Below are 21,890 nucleotides of genomic sequence, written 5' to 3'. Positions count from 1 at the left end.
TTGTGTATCCAATTATTTGCGTTCCTAATCATCTGAGTGAGTCACTCGAAAGTGAATCTTAACCACGTGGTCTGCCAGGTCTAGGCAGCTTCAATCCCTTCGCCTTCGCTTTTCTTAGTCATTTTTCATCCTAGCCACATCCTTCCGCAAAATGTTCTAACACTTGACTCGCTGCCGGGGAGACGCCCAAAAGGACAGAGGATCAAGGATCGAGGATCGGAATCGAAATCGAAATCGGAAGTTGTTTGAGCAACAGGAGGGGACAGCCTCTCTCCTAGGCCTCAAAATTTACGAAAAATCTTATTAAAAATTGCTGTTAAGGCTCTCCATTGCCCCGTCTTTTGTGTGAGAGTTTTGTTTTCGTTTCGTTTCGTTTTTATTTTTTTATTGCTTTAATCATTTTTATTTTGTGCGGCTTCCGTGCCACCTGTTACGTTATGGTTACGACCAGGGCCAGGAGAGGAGAGGCCGAGTAGGTCCTTCAGAGCCTTTTTGATTTTTCTCAAGTGATTGCGTAGTTTTCATCTGGTTTTCTTTGTTCCTCGCCACCAGCTCTCGTAGTGTTTCAAATTTGAATTGATCACTTGGCTGGGATCTGGCTGGGGGATAGGGTTCCGTGGGACCTTTTGATCCTTTCTCATAACAATAGCAATCACAATTTGTCGATCGGTTATGACTCTGCCACTTCCGACTCGGAAACGAAGAAGGAACTTGGCTAAATGCACCATGAAATTAATGTTTCTCTGTTTCGTATCCCCTTATTGCCTTAATTTGTCCTATTAGTTATCAATTTGTCCTTGTATGATTATTTGGAATACAAGTTTAGAATGCATTTCTCTTGTATTTAAATAATGTAAGTCTGGCCAGGTCAGAAGATCTCATGTAACCTGGCACACAGCCGTCTCAAATGCATAATCCTATAAAATATGTGTGGCGAATTAGTCTTGTTTCGATAAGGGATAAGGGGATCAATGCTGGCGCCAGTCAGTTGCCAGGGAGATCAGTCCAGATATTGATCCAAAATGTTGGCAAAACAAAACAAGGGAATTGCGGCATCAAAGTCAAAGGTGCCGTGCGACAAAAAGTGCTGTTCCATGGACCGATCTCCCATCTAAAGAACTGAACGCATCTTCCACCTCCTCCTCGGAGATGATAACCATCAGTATGCAATCTATGACAAAGTGCCGGCACAATGGGATATGGCAGACGAGAGCCGAGGGCGTGCCCAAACAATGACACAGTGGGCGCTGCAGGGACCGATTCGAGGCGAGGCTGTGGTGAGCTGAGTCCTTGTGTATAATCTAGTTTTAATTTTCATGGGAATTAACCCATGCCCAGAGCAATTTGCCGGCCACTCCACGGACAATGTGCAATTTATGCACGATATTTGTTTAAACAATTTTGAACGCTTTCCGGTAGAGAGTCCTCACCCCATTCAGTGGCCAACCCATCCACAGGAGCTTGTTTGCTTCCATCCGAAGCCCTCGTATTTGCTTTGATTTCCACTTGACTTTTTTTTTAGCAACCGAGGAGGAGCTGCCATATGTACATATGATATTTTCCAATTTTTTCCACCTCTCTCCGTGGCGGTCAATATTTGCAGAGCCAAGTCAAACAGTTGAGGAGGAACAATGAGCGGCCAACGGGCACTGGATGTCCTCCTCATCAACTTGGGCTGCTCTGAATTTGCATATTTAATTCGGCTTTAATGAATTTTCAATTTGACAATTGCCGAAATGCCACACACGGAGACCAGGATTCGTGGATTGGGGCCAGGCCACCCACAGGTACGATCCAGAGGGAGCTGGGGGTACTTACCACCAACTGGAGTTGGAGATGGCATGCGAGACCAGACATTCGGATTGCATGTCTACCGCTGCAGTCCGGTCCTTTCTCCGTCCTTTCGCTCTCGTCTGAGAAATGGGACAGAGTGTTAAATGCTAATAAAATAAGTAACATACAAATTTTTCAATTTTGACTCGCAAAAAATAACTGGGCCGAAGTTGAAGCTGCTCTGCAGAAGCTGGGATCGCCTTGGAGCCCGATCCGGGGCTGGACACCACTTTCACGGCCCAGAGCGACTTGCTAATGGGAGTCGTTGACGTGCGCCTACTTTCCTCGTGTACTCCCAACGCCAGCGCCTACACGTTCCTTGCCTTCGAAAAGGGTAATAGTGATGGTAGTAGGACGACTCTTAAGGACTTGGTTTTAATATTTATGTACAAAAACCGCTAGTTAAAACAACAAAAAGGGTCACAATTTATTTCAAGTCTCCGGTTTGACACATTCTTGAAAAATTTATAGAAAATTTGTACAAAATTTATTAAAAAAAGAATGGAAACTAAATTCGGGAAGCTCAAGTATATATGTATACTCTTGTATTTTGTAATTTAATTATAGAATCTTAACGGAAATCGTTTATGACTAAGCTAAAAATATTTAAATATTAGCAATATTTCTATTAATTGATTCGAATCAAAGATAAAGAACTCATAACTCAGCTAAAAATGAATTAATCTTAATTAGGAAACCTTTCATATGTTAGTTTTTATTATGTTATCAAATCTGCATACTCAATTTGAAGTTTAAAGAAATTCAATTTTTTTTGCCAATTTTTGACAATTTTAACGATGTTACCCCTTATAAAATTTTGAAAATTTTGAAAATATTTAATTTTTGTCGGACATGTCTAAAAAGATTCGCCTGTTGATGCTGATCAAGAATATATATGATTTATGGGGTCGGAAATGACTCCTTCACGTAGTTTTAAGCTTCTGAATGAAACTATAACACAATTTTTTTAATTCGATAATATTCATACTTTTATATGACAATTTGTTTAACTAATCAAAGCTTAAAAAGCTTTTTCGAGTAAGAGCATCCCATCTTCCCTTTGAAGGAATTCCCAATTATGGACATGGTTTTTGACATGCGCTTTCTGGAAGCTGCTCCGCATTCCCAGCGCCTCCCAGTTGCCTTTATCCATATTGACATGAAAGAAGCGACCCGGTTACCAGCGTAATGATGGCAATGATGTAGCACTGGCACTGGGCACTGGAGACATACTGGGTCTCCTCCACATCGATCAGGCTACTCGATAACTGACAGGCACGCAAGGCGCCCGTCCAAGGAGCTGAAAAAATAGCTGCGTATTGTTAACCCTTTTGGCCTTTTTGCCTCTGCAACAAACTCGAGGCACGTGCAGCAGCAGCGGTGATCGTTGCAATGAAAATGTAAATTTTCAAATCGATATATGCAGGACTCAGGTCTCAGGCGGATGCCAGGACATCAGCTAATTCCGATAAAAGACAAACTTTACATCAGCCATGGCGATCCGTAATCCAAGGGATGCGATCTTTCCTGCAGGTGTAACCGAGGGCGTCACTTGCACAACTGTCAGTGCACAAGCGACTCGTAAATTGCACAGGATATTCGAGGGACATTCGAGGGACAATCGAGGACTCTCGGGGTCTCGGTGGTTACTTGGGTGTGCGTCCAATAAATTCTTGGCTGCCGCTCTCTCTTGTTGCGGCTTGTTGTGTGACATTTTTATCTAATTGACAGCGTTTTTATTGCAGGTCCTTTTGGGGCGTGCTACTAGTTCTCCTGCCAGTGGCTGGGTGGGCGCGGATCTTCAAAGGGATATAAAACGCATTGCATTATGATTTCCAGCGAATCATTAGGGATTGAGGGTGCGTGGGCGGACCACGACTGGCCGATTCTGTCGATTCTGTCGATTCTGGGACCACCGTGCTTGCCCTGCCTTGTTATGCCATGTCATTCGGGGTTCATCTACAACTAAATTCCCTCTTTCATTAGCCCGAAACCCGAATCGGCCGTATTAATTGCGAGGCGCTAAAATGTTAACCCAACTCCTAGTCGGAGCCTGCCACGCTTATTAGAGGGATCAAGGACTCAGTTGAGCGTGTCCTTGGCTAGCGCCGACTCACCCTCTTCAAGGTCCCTCTCAGTCCCCGTTCACCGCCAACAAGCGTATCAATTGGAGATTTTGCCAAGTTGTAATAAACAAGATTTTCCATTGCGATATATCCTGTCGGTCGGTACTTTTCTAAGGCTTCTCTTGGCAGGCAAGGAGGCAGGTAGGTAGGTAGGTAGTCCTGCTGCCACATTCAGATTAGATAAACTCACCGAGGAGGCTCTCCTCTATGGCCTTTTGGTGCTGACAAATCGCTGATGATGGTTTGAAATCTGTAAGGATTTTTGCAAATTTTTCCTCGTTTTTGCGGTCGGCTTTAATCCTGTTCTATGATTCAGTTTAGGGATTGTTTGTTCAAAGTTCTGTTTGCATTTCCGCCCATTTTAGTTCCGGATTGGCAAACCCCATAATCATCTTGTTAGCGGCTTTAGATGTAGCTAAAGTGATAAATATCAGGAAAAGAGCAGTTATATTTTTTTATTTTACTAGAAGATGAACATTAATATTTTTAGGACCTCTAACTTTTGGTTCGATATTCTATTAAAACATAGAAATTTACCTTTATAATATATATTTAAATACATTTGTATTTAAGCAATTAAATTCGTTTTTTATTAAACTTCTGTGTATGTTACACTCTTTATCCAAAACGAAGCTGGGAAAATATTTAATAAGAACATTTATAAGAGTATCACAATGTTGAATAAATATTGTACAATATTGTAGTTTTCCGTTCCATAATTTGCTTTTAAGGAATAAATTTAATGCTGAATTATAAATCTTTTTCTATTCAAAACACGGAAAAATCTAACTTACTTGCTTAAATACTATTCTTTGGATTTGTTTTCTTCAGCATATAAATTTATCTAATAGCTATAATATATATATTTTAAACATACAAGAATCGACATTGTCTAGCTGTTCGCCATTTTAAGCGGAGAGTCCCAATCGAAATATGTGAAACCAACTTAAAATCTCTCTGCTCTCGAGCCCACAACTCACCACCAACTGCCATTGGCTGGCTAGCTTGGGCGGCACGTGCTGTGCTCTCTCGTGGGAACCCGTTTACCTGTGCCTCGACCCTGCTCCCTGCTCCCTGATCCCATTCCCTACCTGTCCGACCCGGTCTCCTGGGTATAAATAGGGCTGAAAGGACGAGAGACCAGTCAGAAATACGCCAGCAGCCGCAGCGTCCGTTTACCTTCCTCCAGCAGAGCAGTAGAGCAGCACACAGTATCCTTCGCCATGTCGTCCAGTGAGATCTATCGCTACTACTACAAGACCTCCGAGGACTTGCAAGGCTTCAAGACGGCGGCCACCGAGCCGTACTTTAACCCCATGGCCGCCTACAATCCCGGCGTGGTGAGCCACTACCAGTTCAACTGCAACTCGCTGGCCAGCAGTAGCAACTACCTGTCGGCCAACGGGTTCATCAGCTTCGAGCAGGCCAGTTCCGATGGGTGGATCTCCTCGTCCTCGCCGGCCAGCCACCGATCCGAGAGCCCCGAGTATGTGGATCTCAATACCATGTATAATGGTGGTTGCAGCATGGCACCGCAACAGCAACAGCAGCAGTATGGACTTATCCTAGAGCAGGGACTAGTTCCCCCGGCAGCAACAGTTCAAGGACCACCAGCTGTGGCCACTCCACCGGCAGTCGAGGCCATGGGCTCCTCCAATGTGGGCACTTGTAAGACCGTGTCCCCTCCCGCTGCTGCCGTGGCGAAATCCAAGCGCTCCTACACTAAGAAGAACCAGCAAGTGATGGCCACCACGACCTCCTCAGCCTCAAACGCAGCCTCAACCACAGCATCAGCCACGTCAGAATCCGCAGCTACAGCCACAATAAACCTCTACACCGACGAGTTCCAGAACTTTGACTTCGACAACTCCGCCCTGTTCGATGACGCCGTCGAGGACGACGACGACCTGATGCTCTTCGGCAGCGGTGGCGAGGATTTCGACGGCAATGATGGCTCCTTCGACCTGGCCGATGGCGATGGTGATGCCACCGCAGCGGGGTCCGGCAAGAAGAGGCGCGGCAAACAGATCACCCCGGTGGTCAAGCGGAAGCGTCGCCTGGCCGCCAACGCCCGGGAACGTCGTCGGATGCAAAACCTCAACCAGGCCTTCGACCGCCTCAGGCAGTACTTGCCCTGTCTGGGCAACGACCGCCAGTTGTCCAAGCACGAGACCCTGCAGATGGCCCAGACCTACATCTCCGCCCTGGGGGATCTTCTGCGATGAGGAGCCGATGCGGAGGTGTCCTATGTAGTGGAACCCCACCCAATGTTGTACCTTTCCTGTAAATAGAGCTTGGAGCCCAGTAGTGAATTACCGCTTAAGTATTATGCCGTTTATTGCTTAGTTAATTAGCCTAAATGGAAGACAATGATTAGGTTACTAAGGAGGACGAAATAAAAGCTAAATTAAAATTTAAAACATAGTTTTTGCTTATTGGTTGCTTGTTCCTTTTACAGGTTTTTATGTGTTTATATTTTAGGTACTTTTGAGCGGTTTTATTTAATGGGTTCGTTACAAAGTAAAGTCTTCCCTAAATCTATGGATTTTTTAGTTATCCAAACGGATTTCTATACCTTATCTAAAATTTGAGTATGTAAATGCGGTTCAAAATAAACAATTATTAAAAAAAATAAATATCACAATTTAAGGAATAAATTAAATAAAAATCAGTTAGATTTAGTTTCGTAGAAAAATATAAAAGTTTGGACTCATTAGCCCATATGTAATGCATTTATATTTATATATTTGTATTATGGAATAAAAAGGAACCCAAAGGGTTAAAAAATATAAATACAAATCCCAGTTAACTCAGGCCACTCAAATCTCCTAAAATTCGAATTCCGAATTCAGATCCCCTTACCTTCAAGCATCATCCACACACTTATCGGGCGGGGGCATCAATTCTCACACAGTTTTCGAGGGTTTAGCGTCTCGCGCCCAGCGATTTGGACTTTTTTATTATTATATGGGGGAAGGTGATCGATTTGGCGCTTCGCGATCAATTTGTAGACAGTTCGACAAAATTAGGGCCGCCAGAAAACAAATACCAGCGGAGAGCGATCCCGAAAACGGAGCAGAGCCAGTATTGTGCCAATAATTACACGGCACGGTGCGCCGGAGTGTAGCTGCCAAATTAAGTTAAGTGTTGGGCCGATCTCCTTTCAGCAGTCGTAAGTCCGAGTCGCATGCAATGTCCGTCCTTTTCACTTTGAGGTCCTCCTGAAGCGGCCAAGTCCCGAAAATCAAGCGCCGCCACTCAGCAAATCGTTTAAGGCGAAGTTCGATCCTCGATCGTTGCTGGCGGATAACCTTAGCGGCTTAAGACCTTTAAGCTAAAGCTTACACAGGGAGAAAAGGTTATTTATATAAAATTATTTCAACTTTACTCTCCAAATTGTGATGCTTTAGTATTCTCAACAGGATCAAGTGGCTGCTAACCTAATGATGGATTGGTTCAGACTTAAAACCTGATGAGATAGAGGTGGGCAAGTGGGTTTTATCTTGTATTGACATAATAATTCGACTACCTTCTCTCAGTGCACCAATTCATTCAGCAGAAAACGGATCAGTTGCCGGGTTTTGGTCTCTCGTCAGTCAGTCAATCATTCGGAAGATTCGAAACCAATTTGTTGATAGCGACAGCGACTGCTGACGATCGACTGACTCCCGCATGGGAATTGGAGCGAATCGGAGGCGGTGGATGGGGCTGGGGCTCAGGATGAGGGGGCGTGGCAGCGACCGGATTTCGTGGGCCGTCTCTGTTTGTTTTATAAAATCCATTTTCGGGCGTCACCGCTAAAGCTCACTGGGGTTTCGGGGCTCATAATCAAAAGGAAATTCACATAATTAGTTACGCGGTACCGTGGCATCGACAGCGGCTTCGTTAAATTGTTAATGACTTAATTTAGTGGTCGTGCGAGGTGCGGGCGGATCTCCGATCACCGATTCCCGATCCCCGACTCAGGCAATTATATATTTGTATACCCGCGCGATATCCTGCCGATGTCCCTTGCAGAGAGTGTCGCTCTTGTTAGCGACAATTTACGGCTTTGAACGCTTCCGCACAAAGCGTTGCCGTCAATTTGTCAATTACACAAATTGTTTGGGTCTCCGCCGTCGTCTCCCCCGAAAACAACAACAAAAGATTCCGAATCGGGGTCCCGGCCTCTTCCTGCCGGTATCCCAAGGAGCTACTGCCTGCCACCTGCATGCATTTGCACAGATTCGGATTCGGATTCGGATTGGGACCCGGCTCCAGCTTCCAAAATGCAACTGCCTCTGCCAATACAATTAGTTAGAATTCATGAATGGGGCAACTGTGGACCCCAGTCGTCTTTCTTCTTTGCTTTTCAGATATTCCGCTTTCAGCTTTTAACTTTTGGCTTTTGGCCATGCCGCCGACACAGCGGCAGCAAAGGGATGTACACAGGAAGAGCGGAAGTGATTTTAAAATATTATTAGTAAATGCAGAAATTAGTTTGCAAGGATTAATATATTAATATTTATTTTATTTACAAATTTATCAATTTAAAGTTTATCAAATTCAAATAAATAATTCATTTGTTTCTATGAAATCAAAGGATTTAAATACCGCGAAGGTATCTATATTTAACGATTATCTTACATTCTTTATAAAGAGTCCTAAAAGAATCTTTTTCATTACTTTTTATTTAAACAGACAAATAATACAGCTCATAGCTACATGATATCCCTAGAAATGTCAGTAAAGTTTTCGTTGTTTTAGCTCTGTGTAGCCGCAGGAGTAACATCCAGCAGGCACGGCAAACACACAAAGATCGCAACAGGAGACACAGCAGAAGCAGCAGGAGCAGGAGCTGGAGTAGGAGCGGAGCAGGAGCAGGAGCTGGAGTAGCAGCCTCTTGCATGTCTTTGTCAATTTATAGACAGCTTGCCTGAGCATTATTAACACGTATTATTATGCATTCGATGTCCGGTTTTTGGGGTGCGTCGCCCCTGTGGGTTTTGCTCTTCTTTATTTTTTATTTATTTGTGTTTTTTTCAGGAGGGGAATATGCACGAGTAAGAGCATGGAAATTTGTCATGTCGATAATTGGCGAGCTTTATTTTGAGGTTTTTGAGGTTTATTTGTAGCTGCAGCATCTCCATCTGCAAGTGCGAGTTAAGTAAGTTAATGAGCTTTAACACCATCAATTTGTCACTTCTTGTTAGTGTCGCCATGGGGCAGGATCCGGGGATGGGCTATTGTCCGAATCCCGACTTTTCAAGTTCCGAACTTCATTGATTGCCGCCTGAATAATCGGTCTTTAAGGCTGATTTGTGGTTGTTAAGAAATGGAATCGTTAAGTGCACAATCGGTACCAAATTAAGTTTCACCAATCAAAAATATCTCCTCTCAGGCTTATAAAGTATATTTCTTTAACATAATCAGTTTGAAAAAGGTGTCGTTAAAATTGTTGTTTACTTTTAATTTTTGATATTTAACAGGTAGCTCTGGAAAACCTATTGAAACTCTGTAGATTTTTTAATTGCGGTTTGGCTAAATTTTCCAATTATTTTCATATATTTTCCCTTTTCAAGGCAACTTCCTCTATTACTTTTTGTTGTTTCTAATCAATGGGATTTTCTCATGCAATTTTAGGGCACATTTTCCACAAAATTTTCTAGGGTCTAACCACAAGCACTTTTTACTTTGTATCTGTTTTTCCTACTTCAAGTGCCGTTTCCGTTTCCGCCGCTTACTTGTTTTGGCATATTGTTGTGTGAACATTTTGCGCTGATCCTTTAATTGTTGCGCAACTCCAGGTAAATCGGCTATCGAAGATTAATGCCATGTGGACCTCAGTCTGGGCTGCTCACCTTACTCCCAATTGCGAGTCGCATGCACTCTGTGTGTGTGTGTGGGCAGCGGCTTGGTTTTGGCCATGTCCAAGTCCAAGTCCATGCCCAACGTCCAGGCCAAATGAATACAATTATTAAGTCATAAAACGGACGGCGCAAAATACTCAAAGTCTGTAATTAGCGACACCAAATCACGACGACCACACCCCCTTCGTTTTCTTGGCCTGATCCTTTTCCCTGCCCATTAACGGGCATTGTGTGCGGTCCGCGGAGAAAGGCAAGGATAGGGATTAGGGATTAGCTGGTAGAGAGAGGAAGGAAGAAAAAGGCAGGGAGACCGGCGCAGGCGAAGGACTCTATTAAAGGTCACCCGCGTTTGTTTACTTAAGGAAGTCCCACACGCGGCAATTAGTCAAACGATTCGCCACGCATCATCTTCCATCAATCAATCCCTCGCAAAAACCCGGATCCGATTACCAAGCAAGATCGAGATCGAGATCAGAATTTTCATTATCGTCGGGAGCACAGTAACAAAGTTAACCGTTAACCATTTTTTGACAAATTATTCGCACGGCCACAAAGCGGTCCAAAAATCTGAGCCTTACTCTCTGGGTAACTCAATTAGCCACACAGATCGGCTCAGTTGACTGGCTTTCGGTTTCCAAAAACCCATCCAAGTAGGTGGGCATCCTTCACATATATATCTATATACACATATAAATATATATAGCCAAAGCTCTCAGTATCTCACGCTGCAGCCAATGGAGGAGGAGATCCAAGTCCAAGGGCCAGTGAAAGTGCATCAAAAATCAAAGTCGTTCTGGATCTTTTGATAATTTTTTGGTGAGGCATCAAATTAACACACAGCAAAAACGTAAAGATGCTACCAAAACGAGGCATTAAGCCCACAAAAAGGTATCAGAAATATATGTTTCAGGGCAACGAGTTTGTAATACCCTTAGGGGGGTTTTCAAATATTTTAGTTTAGATTTTCAAGGTTGTTTAAATAGTTTGTAGTATACAAAGAAATCCTAAAGAAAATCGTTAAATACAACACTGGAATTTCTAGGTTAAATGAACTTAACAAATTTGCAAAGACCTACCTTTTCCTCTAGGGTATACAATATTCCGGCACACAGATACAAGTTTGCAGTGTTTTTTAACTGAAATTGCCACACGCAAGCCATCGCCGTCGCTTTGTCACGTTAAGATGCGACCAAGGAAAGAATCCGGGAGGAGGAGCAGCAGCAGGAGAGAAGAACCGTCTGAAGATTTGGCCTGGTCTGCGGCGAACAAGAGATTCCTGGTTTCGGGTCCGGGTCTGAGCCTGTAATTTTGTATTGACATTGGGTCATTTGATACAGTTTTCCAGCTCATTTGCTTGTAATTGGGCACCGAAGAGTCGCCCCAGACTCCGCATGGAATCTGTAGAGAGGGGGCACCGTCTCGGCCTCCATCCCCATTCTCCTGTGGGGCTCAGGTTGACGACTTTTCAAATTATCAGAAATACTTGTGGACTTGTATATTTATTAATCGGGATTTCGTGTGAAAGATGCATCCATACTCTTGGCCAGAGCCCGACTCCAGCTCCTTAATGTCAACGACGTCGGTGGTGTTGGCATCACTTCATTTCAGAGGGACAAGTCCTTTTGGCCTTTTTTTTACCACATTTTCGGCAGTGGCTTTTTGGCTTTCGGTTTTGGGACTGCCACCTGCATTGACTGCGATTTTTTTTGTCCGGGGTGAGTGTGAACTTAATCCTCTGGCCCCAAATTATTCAAGTAATTAAGTATTAATGTGCGAAATTTTATCACCTGCGGCACAGGGGTGAGCCGGCGATGATTTGCCGTGATTTTCCAGGCGATTTGTGTTTAAGCGATCGTGAAAGTGGGGCTTCTTGAACTCGACATATCGAGTTCAGAGGGTAAGCTGTGCTGGTTAAACTCCAAATATACAACTACTACTAGAATAGCTAAGAAAGCGTTTCTGATTATAATAGAACAAATTAATACACATATTAAATTAGAACACCATAAATTCAACTTTTCCCAAGCACATTTCCTGATAACATCCCCATAACTTTGACTGATTAGCAATAAAATATTCCTGATCAAGGAACGCCGACAGTGCCGCCGAAGGCCTAAAAGGATCACTACCTGTGTCATAGTGTAATTAGCAGATGTAATCCGTGTGATTCCACCCAACTAAAATGTCAATAACAATAAATTCGTGGCAGCTAAGCGCCTACATCGAGATAGCAAAACGTGATCGGTGATCAGCTCATAACTGTCAGAAGGAAATCTCAACTGGCCATGAGAAGGATACTCCCCGAGACCCCACAGGACTATCGCACAATATTTTAGAGGCGTGTTCCGCCTGTCAACATTTTATGTTGGTGGTATAAGGGTCAAGTTGTGGTCGCAACTGACACAGCAGCCACGGAGGAAAATGGGAGATAAAGGGAGAAAATCCTGCGATGCTGGGAACCTCGCGGGTGTTCTCCGGGACAGGTCCTTAAGCAAGACAATGGAACAATAGCGGGTCCTACGGGGAAACAAAGGCAACTACTTACAACACATTATGACACGAAAATGAAAATGAAAACGAGAAAACTGCTCGGTATGCCAATGGGCCTGGCCCTCGTCCTGATTCATGGCTATTGCTCTATTTTTGCGGCATGTCCTTGAGGATCCTTTTGATGCTTTCAATTTGCGTGAACCACAACTAATTTTATTGCTTAATTTTTTGTGCTCAGCGATGTCTCTAATTGAATCGCGCGATCTGTAAAATTATACATTTGTCTCCGCCGGCTAGGAGTTCATTATTTATCCTTTGAATGCTGACTTAGCCCAGATCTGGATCTATCCGATATCGGTATTTAATGTAAATGAACTTTTTTGTTTTCGTTGCTTTTGATTTGGTGTATGGTCATCAGTGTAAGCGGTTTACAGATTTTTTACGCCTATCTGGCGGATAATTTGTTGTAAGTTTGAAATTATTGGACACCATTTGTTGGAATCCTTTTGTTTTTATTTTTTTGGTAGCCCCTTTTATACTTTTTAAAAGTCTTTTCGGAATGCGAAACTTAAAACAACTGCTTTATTTTATTGTATGTATGCCAACAGATTGAATAAATAATAAATTACTAAACCCACAAAAAATTAAATTTTTTTGCTACAAATCAACGCTTAAAATAATCATAACTGAGCCAAAAAATCATTGATCTTAATTCGGAAAGCTGATACATGATAGTTTTTATTAGGTTAATGAATTGCATACTCAATTTGAAGGTTAGGAATATTCAATTTTTTGCATATTTTTGACAATTTTAAAAATGTAACACCCCTTATAAAATTTTGAAAATTTAAAAAAAATTAACCTATTTTCGGACATGGGTAAAAAGATTTCCCTGTTGATGCTGATCAAGAATATATATGGTTTATAGGGTCGGAAATGACTCCTTTACTTTCTTTTAAGCTTCTGACTGCAGGTGAAATACCAGTTTCAATCGATATTAACAATATTATTATATCCAATTTTTTTACACAAATCAAAGTTTAAAAAACTCATAACTAAACCAAAAATGCATTAATTTCAATTCGGAAATCGTTCGATATGTTAATTTTGAGCAGGTTAACAAAACTGCATACTCCATTTAAAATGTGATTTTTTGCCCGATTTTTGTAAATTTTTCATTTTTTTCCAAAAATGGGAAATTTCAGGAAAAAATTTCTTTCTGGCGGATATAGCTAGGAAGACTCGCCTGTCGATGCTGATCAAGAATATATATGATTTGTAGGGTCGGAAATGACTGCTTCACTAGTTTACAAGCTATTGACTTAAATTAGAATACCCTGCAGGGGTAGATAATTAATATTATCTTTAGCTAGAGACTTCCTTATCCACTTTCAGAGTTCTTTGATTTTTCTAGCATCTTCATAGGCGCACCAATTATTGTGGCGGCATCTTTCCCAGTTGGCCAGCTGACGCCTCTTGGCCCGATCCTTGAGGCAGCACACGTGTTCATTTTTGGCCGGCATGCGCGCGCGATTTCGGGGCTCAATTTGGATTTGTAAGCCGAGAGCAGAGCACCGAATGTGCGTCTGTGTCTGTGCATCCTTGTCGGCCTCACACCTCCCGATGCCGAGTACCGGAGTGCACATTACCCCGCACCATTCCCCAGGAGCATGAGCAACCCTTCCGCTTGGGGTCGTGTCCTTTAAGCCGCTTGTCCTGCTGCTACCTCTCCGTCTCCCTCCAGCACTCGTGCTCCGATCGGAAGTCAACAGTAACTGTTGGAGTGCTCCCGCTTCCTTGAAATTGCCAGGCGACCGGGGAAGGGGGAAAACCCCAACCGTAAATGAAACCGAACAGCTACGGCAACAAAAAGTATAATTTTAAATGATCGGGGAAACGGGTCCTGCAGTTAAAGAAATATATGTTGATAGTAGAGTAACCAAAATTAAATACAATGTAGAACCTATAATCAAAATACATACAATACAAATAGTTCAAAATAAAATACAAATAAAAAATTATATATAAAAATGAACTTGCATTTAACAGCAACTATGCTTTCCGGCCCTTTCGAATTTAATTAGTTTTAAAAAATATGTACAAATAATTATTCTAAGGTACACATTTACTGTTTATAGGAAAATAATCTATGAAATCTGCTTTTCTCAGATGCAAGGATTAGTTTTTCTGGGGCAACCCAATTTCCAAAGTCAAAAGTGGCACCAGATGACGGCGTGCGCCGCCGTCCTTTTCGGATCTGATCCCAAGACAAACCGAGATGGATATATATAGAGGGAGAAAGAGGTCCTGCAGGAGGAGGATCGGTCAAAAGATGGCATATGTTGCCATGCTGTCCCGTTCTGGCCACCGTTCTGCACTTAAGATCCTTCTCTCTGGCTTTCACTCGCACGCCACGCGGCTCGTCCTGCAGACAGCAAATAATAATAACAACACTGCCGATCCCGATAATTCCTTATTGTCAGGAGGAAGACGCGCCAGTTGGTCGCAGGTCGCAGTTCCTGGATACTCCCCTATACATTCTACATACATAGTAGTCAACAGCTACATATACTCAGATATCCTGGGGGCGAGATCCTCTCCAGGTTTGCTTTAGATTTGGGGTCTAGTTACAGTTACCCGAAAGTTCAGCGGTAGCACTATTAAAGCCGCATCAATCAAAATTATAGAAAATCCGGCAGCGATTTCCTTAAACGCCATCCAGACACGTAAGGCAAACTCCAAAGGGGCCGGCCGCCGATTTTGGTTTGGGGTAAGAGCATATAGCCTGCGCCAAGGTAAAAACCATTAAATTCATATTAATATGAATATGAGCTCTCTGACCATCGACGCCGCCAAAATATTGAGTTCTCAGCCGTCTTTTTTGTAAAAGAACTAGTCTGTTTTGGGTTGCCAAATTAAGAACAAATTATAAATAAAGATAATCTTCCTTAGCTGTTATTTATTCTTTTAATGTGGCACTTTTAGTCATGCAGGGTGAATTATACACTGAAGCTAATTAAGCATAACTAATATTTTCCAATCAATTTGCTCCCTTTTTAACAAACGAAATGGTTATTAGCATCGTATCACTTTATTTTATAAATAACGCCCATCAGAAAGCTTTGTGATCCACGTAGGCCTTGCTCAACACTAAAACAAACTTTTCAATTATAATCGAGAAAGAAAACGTGTGACTATTGAGAAACTCTCATCACTGAGTGGGGGAAGTCTGCATTTTTTTTTCCTTTTAACTGATAAGATGAAGTGATTGTTACATGGGATTCAGTTGCTAGAAAGTTCTAAAACTGTTCAGACTTAACACTCAAAAAAATTCAAGAAATATGAGTACCCAAGAACTCATAAGTGCTCTGTCCATATTGGCCGACAACGAGAACGTCCAGGTGACATTCCAGGAGTCCGCCAAAGGAGCCGCAATCTGCGCGATCTCAGCCTTGGTCGGTGGCCTGCTGATGGGTCCCCGTGGACTGGCGGTTGGAGGAAGCATCGGAGCCATTGCAGCCTATGGCCTGACCGAAGGCAAGTTTACTTTTCAATATAAAATAGGGAGAATTATATTGATTTTTATATTGACTTCTATTCCAGGAAAGTTCAAGTCGCTGGGTGAGATCATCATGAATGAGTTGTCGGAAAGCGAGCGCGAAGCTCTGAAGGATCACGTGGTTAATGCCATCACCAATGTTAGGCCCATCGATGCCGTAAAAGTCGTGGGACTTATTCTGAGCAACGAGGATATTGGAAATGTGGCCCTAAACGCCGTTAAATCCTTTGCCACCGAACGTATGGGACTGACCATTATCGATTAATGACTTCTTTTTTGACTAAAAATAACTCTATATAATCACTGTTATTCTTTTTTAATGATGACTAAAATAAATGCATATACCCCACTTATAAATATTATATTATATTATATCCATCTTTTAAAGAGTATATAATGCATATCATATGTACAACAGTCAATAAATAATATGAAGCCCTTTTGTCAATCGAGTAACTTATATCGCTAGTTTTCTTCGCCAAACTGATAAGATTATTATATTTGTGAAATTCGGACTCAGTTGGTAATAAATGCACCGTTTGTAAATATAAAATGCTGGTAAAGTAAACATATATTTTCTAAGCTTATAACAACATGACTCTTAACCAGCAACTACTTTACTACTACTAACTACTAAAGGTCCTGGACGATATAAAGGATAATATCTTGCTCGATTGAATAACATTTTTGTAGCATTTCTGTAACCCCTTAAGGACTCTTTTCTATGTCTGCCGATTTCAGTTTTGTCTAATCTCCAGCGAGCACTCAGAGGGAACCCCGAGTTGCAATAGACAAGCGTCGCGCGCTTACCGTCAACCGGGTTCCGCCAGTTGTCTGGGATCGGGGAACCTACCATCAACAGATGGTGGAGTTGGAGTAGGTGCTGGATCGGCAATGTCGTGTGCGAGCATCATCATCATGGTGGGCAGGGGCAACAACTGTTACAAGCAGTAAAAATAAGATAAAATTCAAACTCCTGGTGAAATTGCGCCAGCATCGAAATAAAGATTCGTAGACATGTATTTTTCGTGGCACCGAAAACATTGTTGTATCCCCGTTGAACCACTGAGTGAGGCTAAATTGTTGCCTACAACCGGCTAACAATTTCGGCCAGTGTGCTGCCGCTCTTGCTGGCAGGCAGGTCAAAATAATTTGGCTCACTACGGAAGCGGAGAACGGCAGGGAACGGGCCTGGTCCCTCTCTAGGGCCAGCTGTTGTCCATTCGGTCTCGATCCGTACCGATCCTATATAGTAGGTACGTTTGTGTGTATATTGCATATTGTGTGGCTGCCACGTGTCGTCGTGGGCAACTCCATTGGGCAATTGGTCAGTTGGGACGAACAATGGCCAATTAGTATGCATGCGACTTTGAAAACTGAACTTGCGATTAGCCCCAAAAAAGTAACCACAGAGGAGCCTGCCTAAAGGGACCTAAATGAGTACTAAGTAACTGTATATATATAAGATAGATTAAACACTAGGATCACTTTGGCTTATTTGGCATCTGCAAGTCTCGCTCTTATTAAATAATTTGTTAATAAGGTAGGAAATCAGTACTAGATTTAAATTGTGAAACTATTTTAAATTCTTGTTTTAAATTAAACTTCGAAAAAAATAATGGGAAAATATTACAACTAAGTTATACATTCATCTGAGTTAGTTGGGTAAAGTTCGCTATAGAAAGGTTCGACTGTGTCTGCGGACATGCAGATAACTCTGGACGCACCAGATCGGTTGCAGCAGCTGTAAAATCAATCAAAAACTTGTCAAATAAATGTCATGCATAAGCAATAAGTGAGCAGGATGTGGTGAGTTCTCGTCCTGGGTGCATAAATTTGCCTGTATTTCGTAGGGACTCCCTCTCTCTCCCGATCTTAGGACTGGCACTGGTCCTGCTCCTCCCGCAGATAGTCACCGACCTGCTGCACCACGGCTCCACTGCACTGCTGCGCCTGCTTCTCCTGATCGGCGGCTGCCTGGTGGGTCTGGACCAGGAGCACGGAGGCGCTGTGCATAGACTGGGCCATGCCCACGTTCACCTCCGCCATGCCATTGATGAAGCAGATATGGGCACCGGCCGAGGCCAAGGGGTTCAGCGAAGAAGCGCCCACCATCTGGCACTTGGCGGGCAGCTCGGCAATTTGCTGGACAAATCCCTGAACGCGGATCATCGCCTGCTGGCTTTGCACCCGGAAATCCTTCAGGAGATCTTCCAAGTTGGCCGTGCAAGTGCTCAGCTGAGCGGTCACATTCTCGTTGAGCTCATCCAGGCTCCAGGCGGGATTGCAGTCGGGATTGGCCACCAGCAGCTCGTTGGTCTGGAAGATGACATCGCTCAACTGGGCCACGGCATTTGCAGTGAGTACCTCAATATTCCCGGCTATGTCCCGCTCGGTGCGATTCATCTTGGCTTGCAAATGGGCGGTTGAGTTGTCGCTGACGTTGACGGCAATCTCCGCCAGATTGTCCACGACCATGGTCACCGGTCCGTAGGTGTCCTTCTGCGTGTTGGTCTCATATCGGACCATGGTTTCCGCCTGGCAGGCCTGGATAAAATAAATTATATATAATCTGTATGATAGCTCCTCAGGGTCTACATACTGCCAAGGCAAAGAGCAGCACTCCAAGTGCTCCGACTATTTGACTCATCATGCCTTCAGTTCTGTTTTTCTATTGCAGCTGGCCCTCCCATTGATGGGGTATATATAGCCCAGGTTTTGGCATAACTTGCGATAAGGGCTTTTGCTCCGAAAGAATTCCCCACGAGGGAACACCGATTGCCCATTAATATATTAAAAACTGTGGTCTCAGCAAAACATGATTGCATTTTTCAAGCTGCCGAGGCACTCTTGAAAAATATATCACAACAGCTTGTAAGCTCTTACCAGGCTTAGGTTTCTATATATTAAATGAGACTTTCACCTGTAGCTTAATATTTAGGATATTACTGACGATGAAGGCAAACAATACAAAACAAAAAACTCCAATTGCATCACTCATATTGGGGATCCTTATTTGCGGTTGGACTGTGGAATTTCTTGGTACTTTTAGCGAAGACATCGTACATTTTGATAAGATAAAGATATGTTTGTGCGTATATTGGACATTTGTTTATTATTGTGAGCAAACCTTTAAAATAGACTTTTGCACACTCTCAAATGTAACGGATAGTACAATATAATGCCAGGCATTAATTTTATATTGGTTTCTGGTACATAGTTCATACTTAATTTTGAATATAAAACTCAAATTTAGTTACTCGTTTTATTATATAATTTAATTTATTTATCCCATGAAAATATGAAAACTCTAAGATGACAAAGTTCCCTTCATAGTTAACCTACCTTTGAAGGCAATTAAAAAATACTCAGATACATACTATATGAATATCAAAACATAAATTTTCCGGGAATCAGTTTGATTCAGTATCAAGATGATAATAGAACCGTTCCCACTGTTTTTGCTGCTGGCACTTTTTTGTGTAATAATTATTTCGGATTTGCGAGAAACCCAATAAGTTAAGCCTTTGTTGCCTCCATGTTGCAGGTTCCTGCTCAGGGCCAAAGGATTTGGGGCCAAAATGGTCCCCTCTACGAGTCTACAAAGAAGCTGATATCCACTGAGAGTCTCAGGGCCTCCGCTATCTGGAACCGCACCCAGGAGACTATCTACTACCGTTCTGAGCGACTACAACTGGCCCTGAACACACTCGACGAGCAGCAGCGACAGGCGAGTGCCCGCCTGGAGGAGTTCTTTGGCAATCAGTACAGCGCCGAGTGGCGGGCGTGCTCCAAGAAGCATGAGCTCCAGGTGGCCCACTTCAACCGGGAGCTGGTAGATAAGTACAGCATCTGCCGGAACTCCCTGGACAGCATCATGGAGCACTTCGAGCAGGAGGTCGTTCTCGAGGCCAACTTTTTGAGCAGGGCTTCGCAGGAGATCGAAGGAGTCGCCAAGACCTGCAGGACTTGGCAGCTGAAGCAGTCCGGCCTCAATCACGCCGGAGTCCTTCTATGCACGGTGTCCGGGATTGGGGCCATCAGGCAGCGTCTGGCCAGAAGCCTGGAACTCTGCGATGATATCCTTCTGGAAATGTCGCTGGAGGATCTGGACACGCCGAGTTGTCTCTTCTACCATCACTTGAAAGTGGAGTTTGATGAGGTCTTTGCTCAAATCGAGACGTGTGCTGTGGTTTAGGGAAAACCAAATACAGTTCAATGCAAAAACGAAGAATAGAATTTTTAAATTGTATCCATTACAAATTTCCATACTTTAATATGCCGTCTCTATCCCTCCATTCATAAAAAGCACGCCGCAAATTTTAATTTGTTTACCAAAACGATGCCCCTTGGGATCGGGGGTTATATATAGCGTAATATTCGCGATAAAGCGCGATTATCGCACATAATCAGCCCGTGGCCACTTAAGGCAATCTAAATGTGATAGTGTTCTACGAGCCATAGTTCCTCAGATAATGGTCAAGATCCCCCTAATAGCCAGTTGAACTCTATTACCAGACCGAGCAAGATGGCTAGAATGGCGCTGCTTCTGCTGGCCGGCGTGCTGCTGCTCTGCTGCGGATCTGGCCATACATTCCAGGAACTGGAGAGTCTCCTGCAGAAGCAAGTGGTGGACTTGCAGCTGTCCAACGATGAGGTGAAGGCGCTGCGTCCCCTGTACCGGGAGATGCAGAGTCAGTACGATTACCTGTACAGCCTGAAGGTCCAGCAGGGCGATGGGAGCGCCCAGAACGAGATCAAGGAGCTGGAATTGGATGGCAACTACGTGCAGGTCTTTGAGGACTTTCGGCGGGCCTTTGCTATTTACTTGGACGAGAAACCGCGCGTCGTATACGACACCAAGCTACCCACAGTGGAGGAGATAATGGGTGCACCCAGTCTAGACTTTACTCCAGATCAGAGGGCGGAATTTGAGGACCTCAGGGACATACTGCAGGATGTGATTGGGGAGGCCCAGCTCGGCATCGATGACTTGGTCGCGCGGGTCATTACGCTGGAGACCAATCTGCTGAAGCTCAACAAGCCCAAGATCGTAACGGCTGCCATAGCCGGACTAGGCTTCATGTGGAACTACTGGGGTCGTGGCAGCCAGGCGGCCTACTGCAGCTACTCCATGGTTCCCGAGTTCCGGGTAGCCCTGCAGGCCATCAACGATGGCGTCGACTGCTACTCCCACACCATGGCCCTGATCCTGAGGATACAGGATGAAACAGTGACCGCCGTCAAGGAGGTGAAGCGCAACGTGGGCGGCCTGGTGAAGATCTACAAGAAGATCGCCGCCAAGCAGACCACTGTAGGCAAGATCCTCTCTGGAACAGTGAATGCCCTCAGTGCGATTCGAAGGGTCCACGACATCATAGCCGTGGGAATCGATGTCTATGGAAAGATCAACTCCCAGCTGCCCGTCGAGGCTCAGCATTCTGTGCAGTGCGGCGTTATGTTCGTCGACAGCGTACCACAGATGTTGGAATCGCTGCAGAACCTCACGACATGCATCACCTATGTGGATCCGGAGACGGTAACCTATGAGTTCACCCACCCGGAGGAGGATCGCTACTGGAATACCGGCGGAGAACCTCCGGAAATACCATACGAAAACGACGTGGACGAGGACGATGACGATTATGTTGACAATAAGGAGTTGGACGATGACTATGTGGATCACAGATAAGCCTGCGAGGAATTTCCACCAATAATCGGAGTAATCTACCTCGCGATAACACTCGACTCTACTCGGCTACGGATTAAGTGTGTATAGCTTTTATTACCGTTAATCAATGTGATTAAAATACAGTTTTAAAAATATAATAAATGTATCTGAATGTGGGTAGATTATAGGCGATTATATAAGTGTTAGAGCTTTGAGGTTTAGGAAGGAGGGTATAGTGTATGGACCATGTTTTATAGATCTTACAAGGAAATCGAGCCTGGCTTAGTTATTATTTGCTCAAATTAGGAAACTCTTTATATCCTTCTTATATTTCATTCATCATTATTACTTGAAATTCAGCA

The 21,890-nt window shown here is 43.6% G+C and overlaps 5 protein-coding genes and 1 long non-coding RNA gene across 11 annotated transcripts; 5 read left to right on the top strand and 1 right to left on the bottom strand.

Annotated features, from left to right (window-relative positions):
- Window positions 1-5,110: 5,110 nt before the first annotated feature.
- On the top strand, window positions 5,111-6,379 carry ato (atonal). Its single transcript, XM_020956232.2, has one exon. The coding sequence runs from the start codon at window positions 5,183-5,185 to the stop codon at window positions 6,182-6,184; it is 1,002 nt and encodes a 333-aa protein (XP_020811891.2). The 5' UTR covers window positions 5,111-5,182; the 3' UTR covers window positions 6,185-6,379.
- Window positions 6,380-10,422: 4,043 nt separating this feature from the next.
- Window positions 10,423-12,448, top strand: LOC110186745 (uncharacterized). Of its 6 annotated transcripts, none has more exons than XR_015273253.1 (3): window positions 10,428-10,624; window positions 10,897-11,705; window positions 11,897-12,448. It is a non-coding gene; the product is annotated as an uncharacterized LOC110186745 (long non-coding RNA). The 6 variants fall into 6 exon arrangements; XR_015273256.1 differs by lacking the exon at window positions 11,897-12,448 and having other exon boundaries at window positions 10,897-11,094; window positions 11,146-11,752; XR_015273255.1 differs by lacking the exon at window positions 11,897-12,448 and having other exon boundaries at window positions 10,897-11,100; window positions 11,154-11,752.
- Window positions 12,449-15,436: 2,988 nt separating this feature from the next.
- Nazo (nazo) lies at window positions 15,437-16,214 on the top strand. The gene is made up of 2 exons (XM_020956107.2): window positions 15,437-15,835; window positions 15,902-16,214. The coding sequence occupies exons 1-2, from the start codon at window positions 15,640-15,642 to the stop codon at window positions 16,120-16,122; spliced, it is 417 nt and encodes a 138-aa protein (XP_020811766.1). The 5' UTR covers window positions 15,437-15,639; the 3' UTR covers window positions 16,123-16,214.
- A 1,205-nt stretch (window positions 16,215-17,419) lies between these two features.
- LOC110186728 (uncharacterized) lies at window positions 17,420-18,592 on the bottom strand. Its single transcript, XM_020955995.2, has 2 exons — window positions 18,460-18,592; window positions 17,420-18,404 (listed from the first exon to the last, which is right to left on the bottom strand). The coding sequence occupies exons 1-2, from the start codon at window positions 18,508-18,510 to the stop codon at window positions 17,733-17,735; spliced, it is 723 nt and encodes a 240-aa protein (XP_020811654.2). The 5' UTR covers window positions 18,511-18,592; the 3' UTR covers window positions 17,420-17,732.
- A 654-nt stretch (window positions 18,593-19,246) lies between these two features.
- LOC110186363 (uncharacterized) lies at window positions 19,247-20,055 on the top strand. Its single transcript, XM_020955512.2, has 2 exons — window positions 19,247-19,339; window positions 19,405-20,055. Exons 1-2 carry the CDS (start codon window positions 19,292-19,294, stop codon window positions 20,053-20,055), a joined length of 699 nt encoding a protein of 232 aa, XP_020811171.1. The 5' UTR covers window positions 19,247-19,291.
- Window positions 20,056-20,362: 307 nt separating this feature from the next.
- LOC110186719 (uncharacterized) lies at window positions 20,363-21,713 on the top strand. The gene has a single exon (XM_020955991.2). The coding sequence runs from the start codon at window positions 20,386-20,388 to the stop codon at window positions 21,547-21,549; it is 1,164 nt and encodes a 387-aa protein (XP_020811650.2). The 5' UTR covers window positions 20,363-20,385; the 3' UTR covers window positions 21,550-21,713.
- Window positions 21,714-21,890: the final 177 nt, after the last annotated feature.

This window comes from Drosophila serrata, unplaced genomic scaffold, assembly GCF_035046125.1.
Source record: "Drosophila serrata isolate PLE 108 unplaced genomic scaffold, ASM3504612v1 contig_382, whole genome shotgun sequence".
In the NCBI taxonomy this organism is placed as follows: Eukaryota; Metazoa; Arthropoda; class Insecta; order Diptera; family Drosophilidae; genus Drosophila; species Drosophila serrata.
The sequence above is the reverse complement of the archived record's forward strand: the minus strand, read 5'-3'. Positions and strand labels throughout refer to the sequence as shown.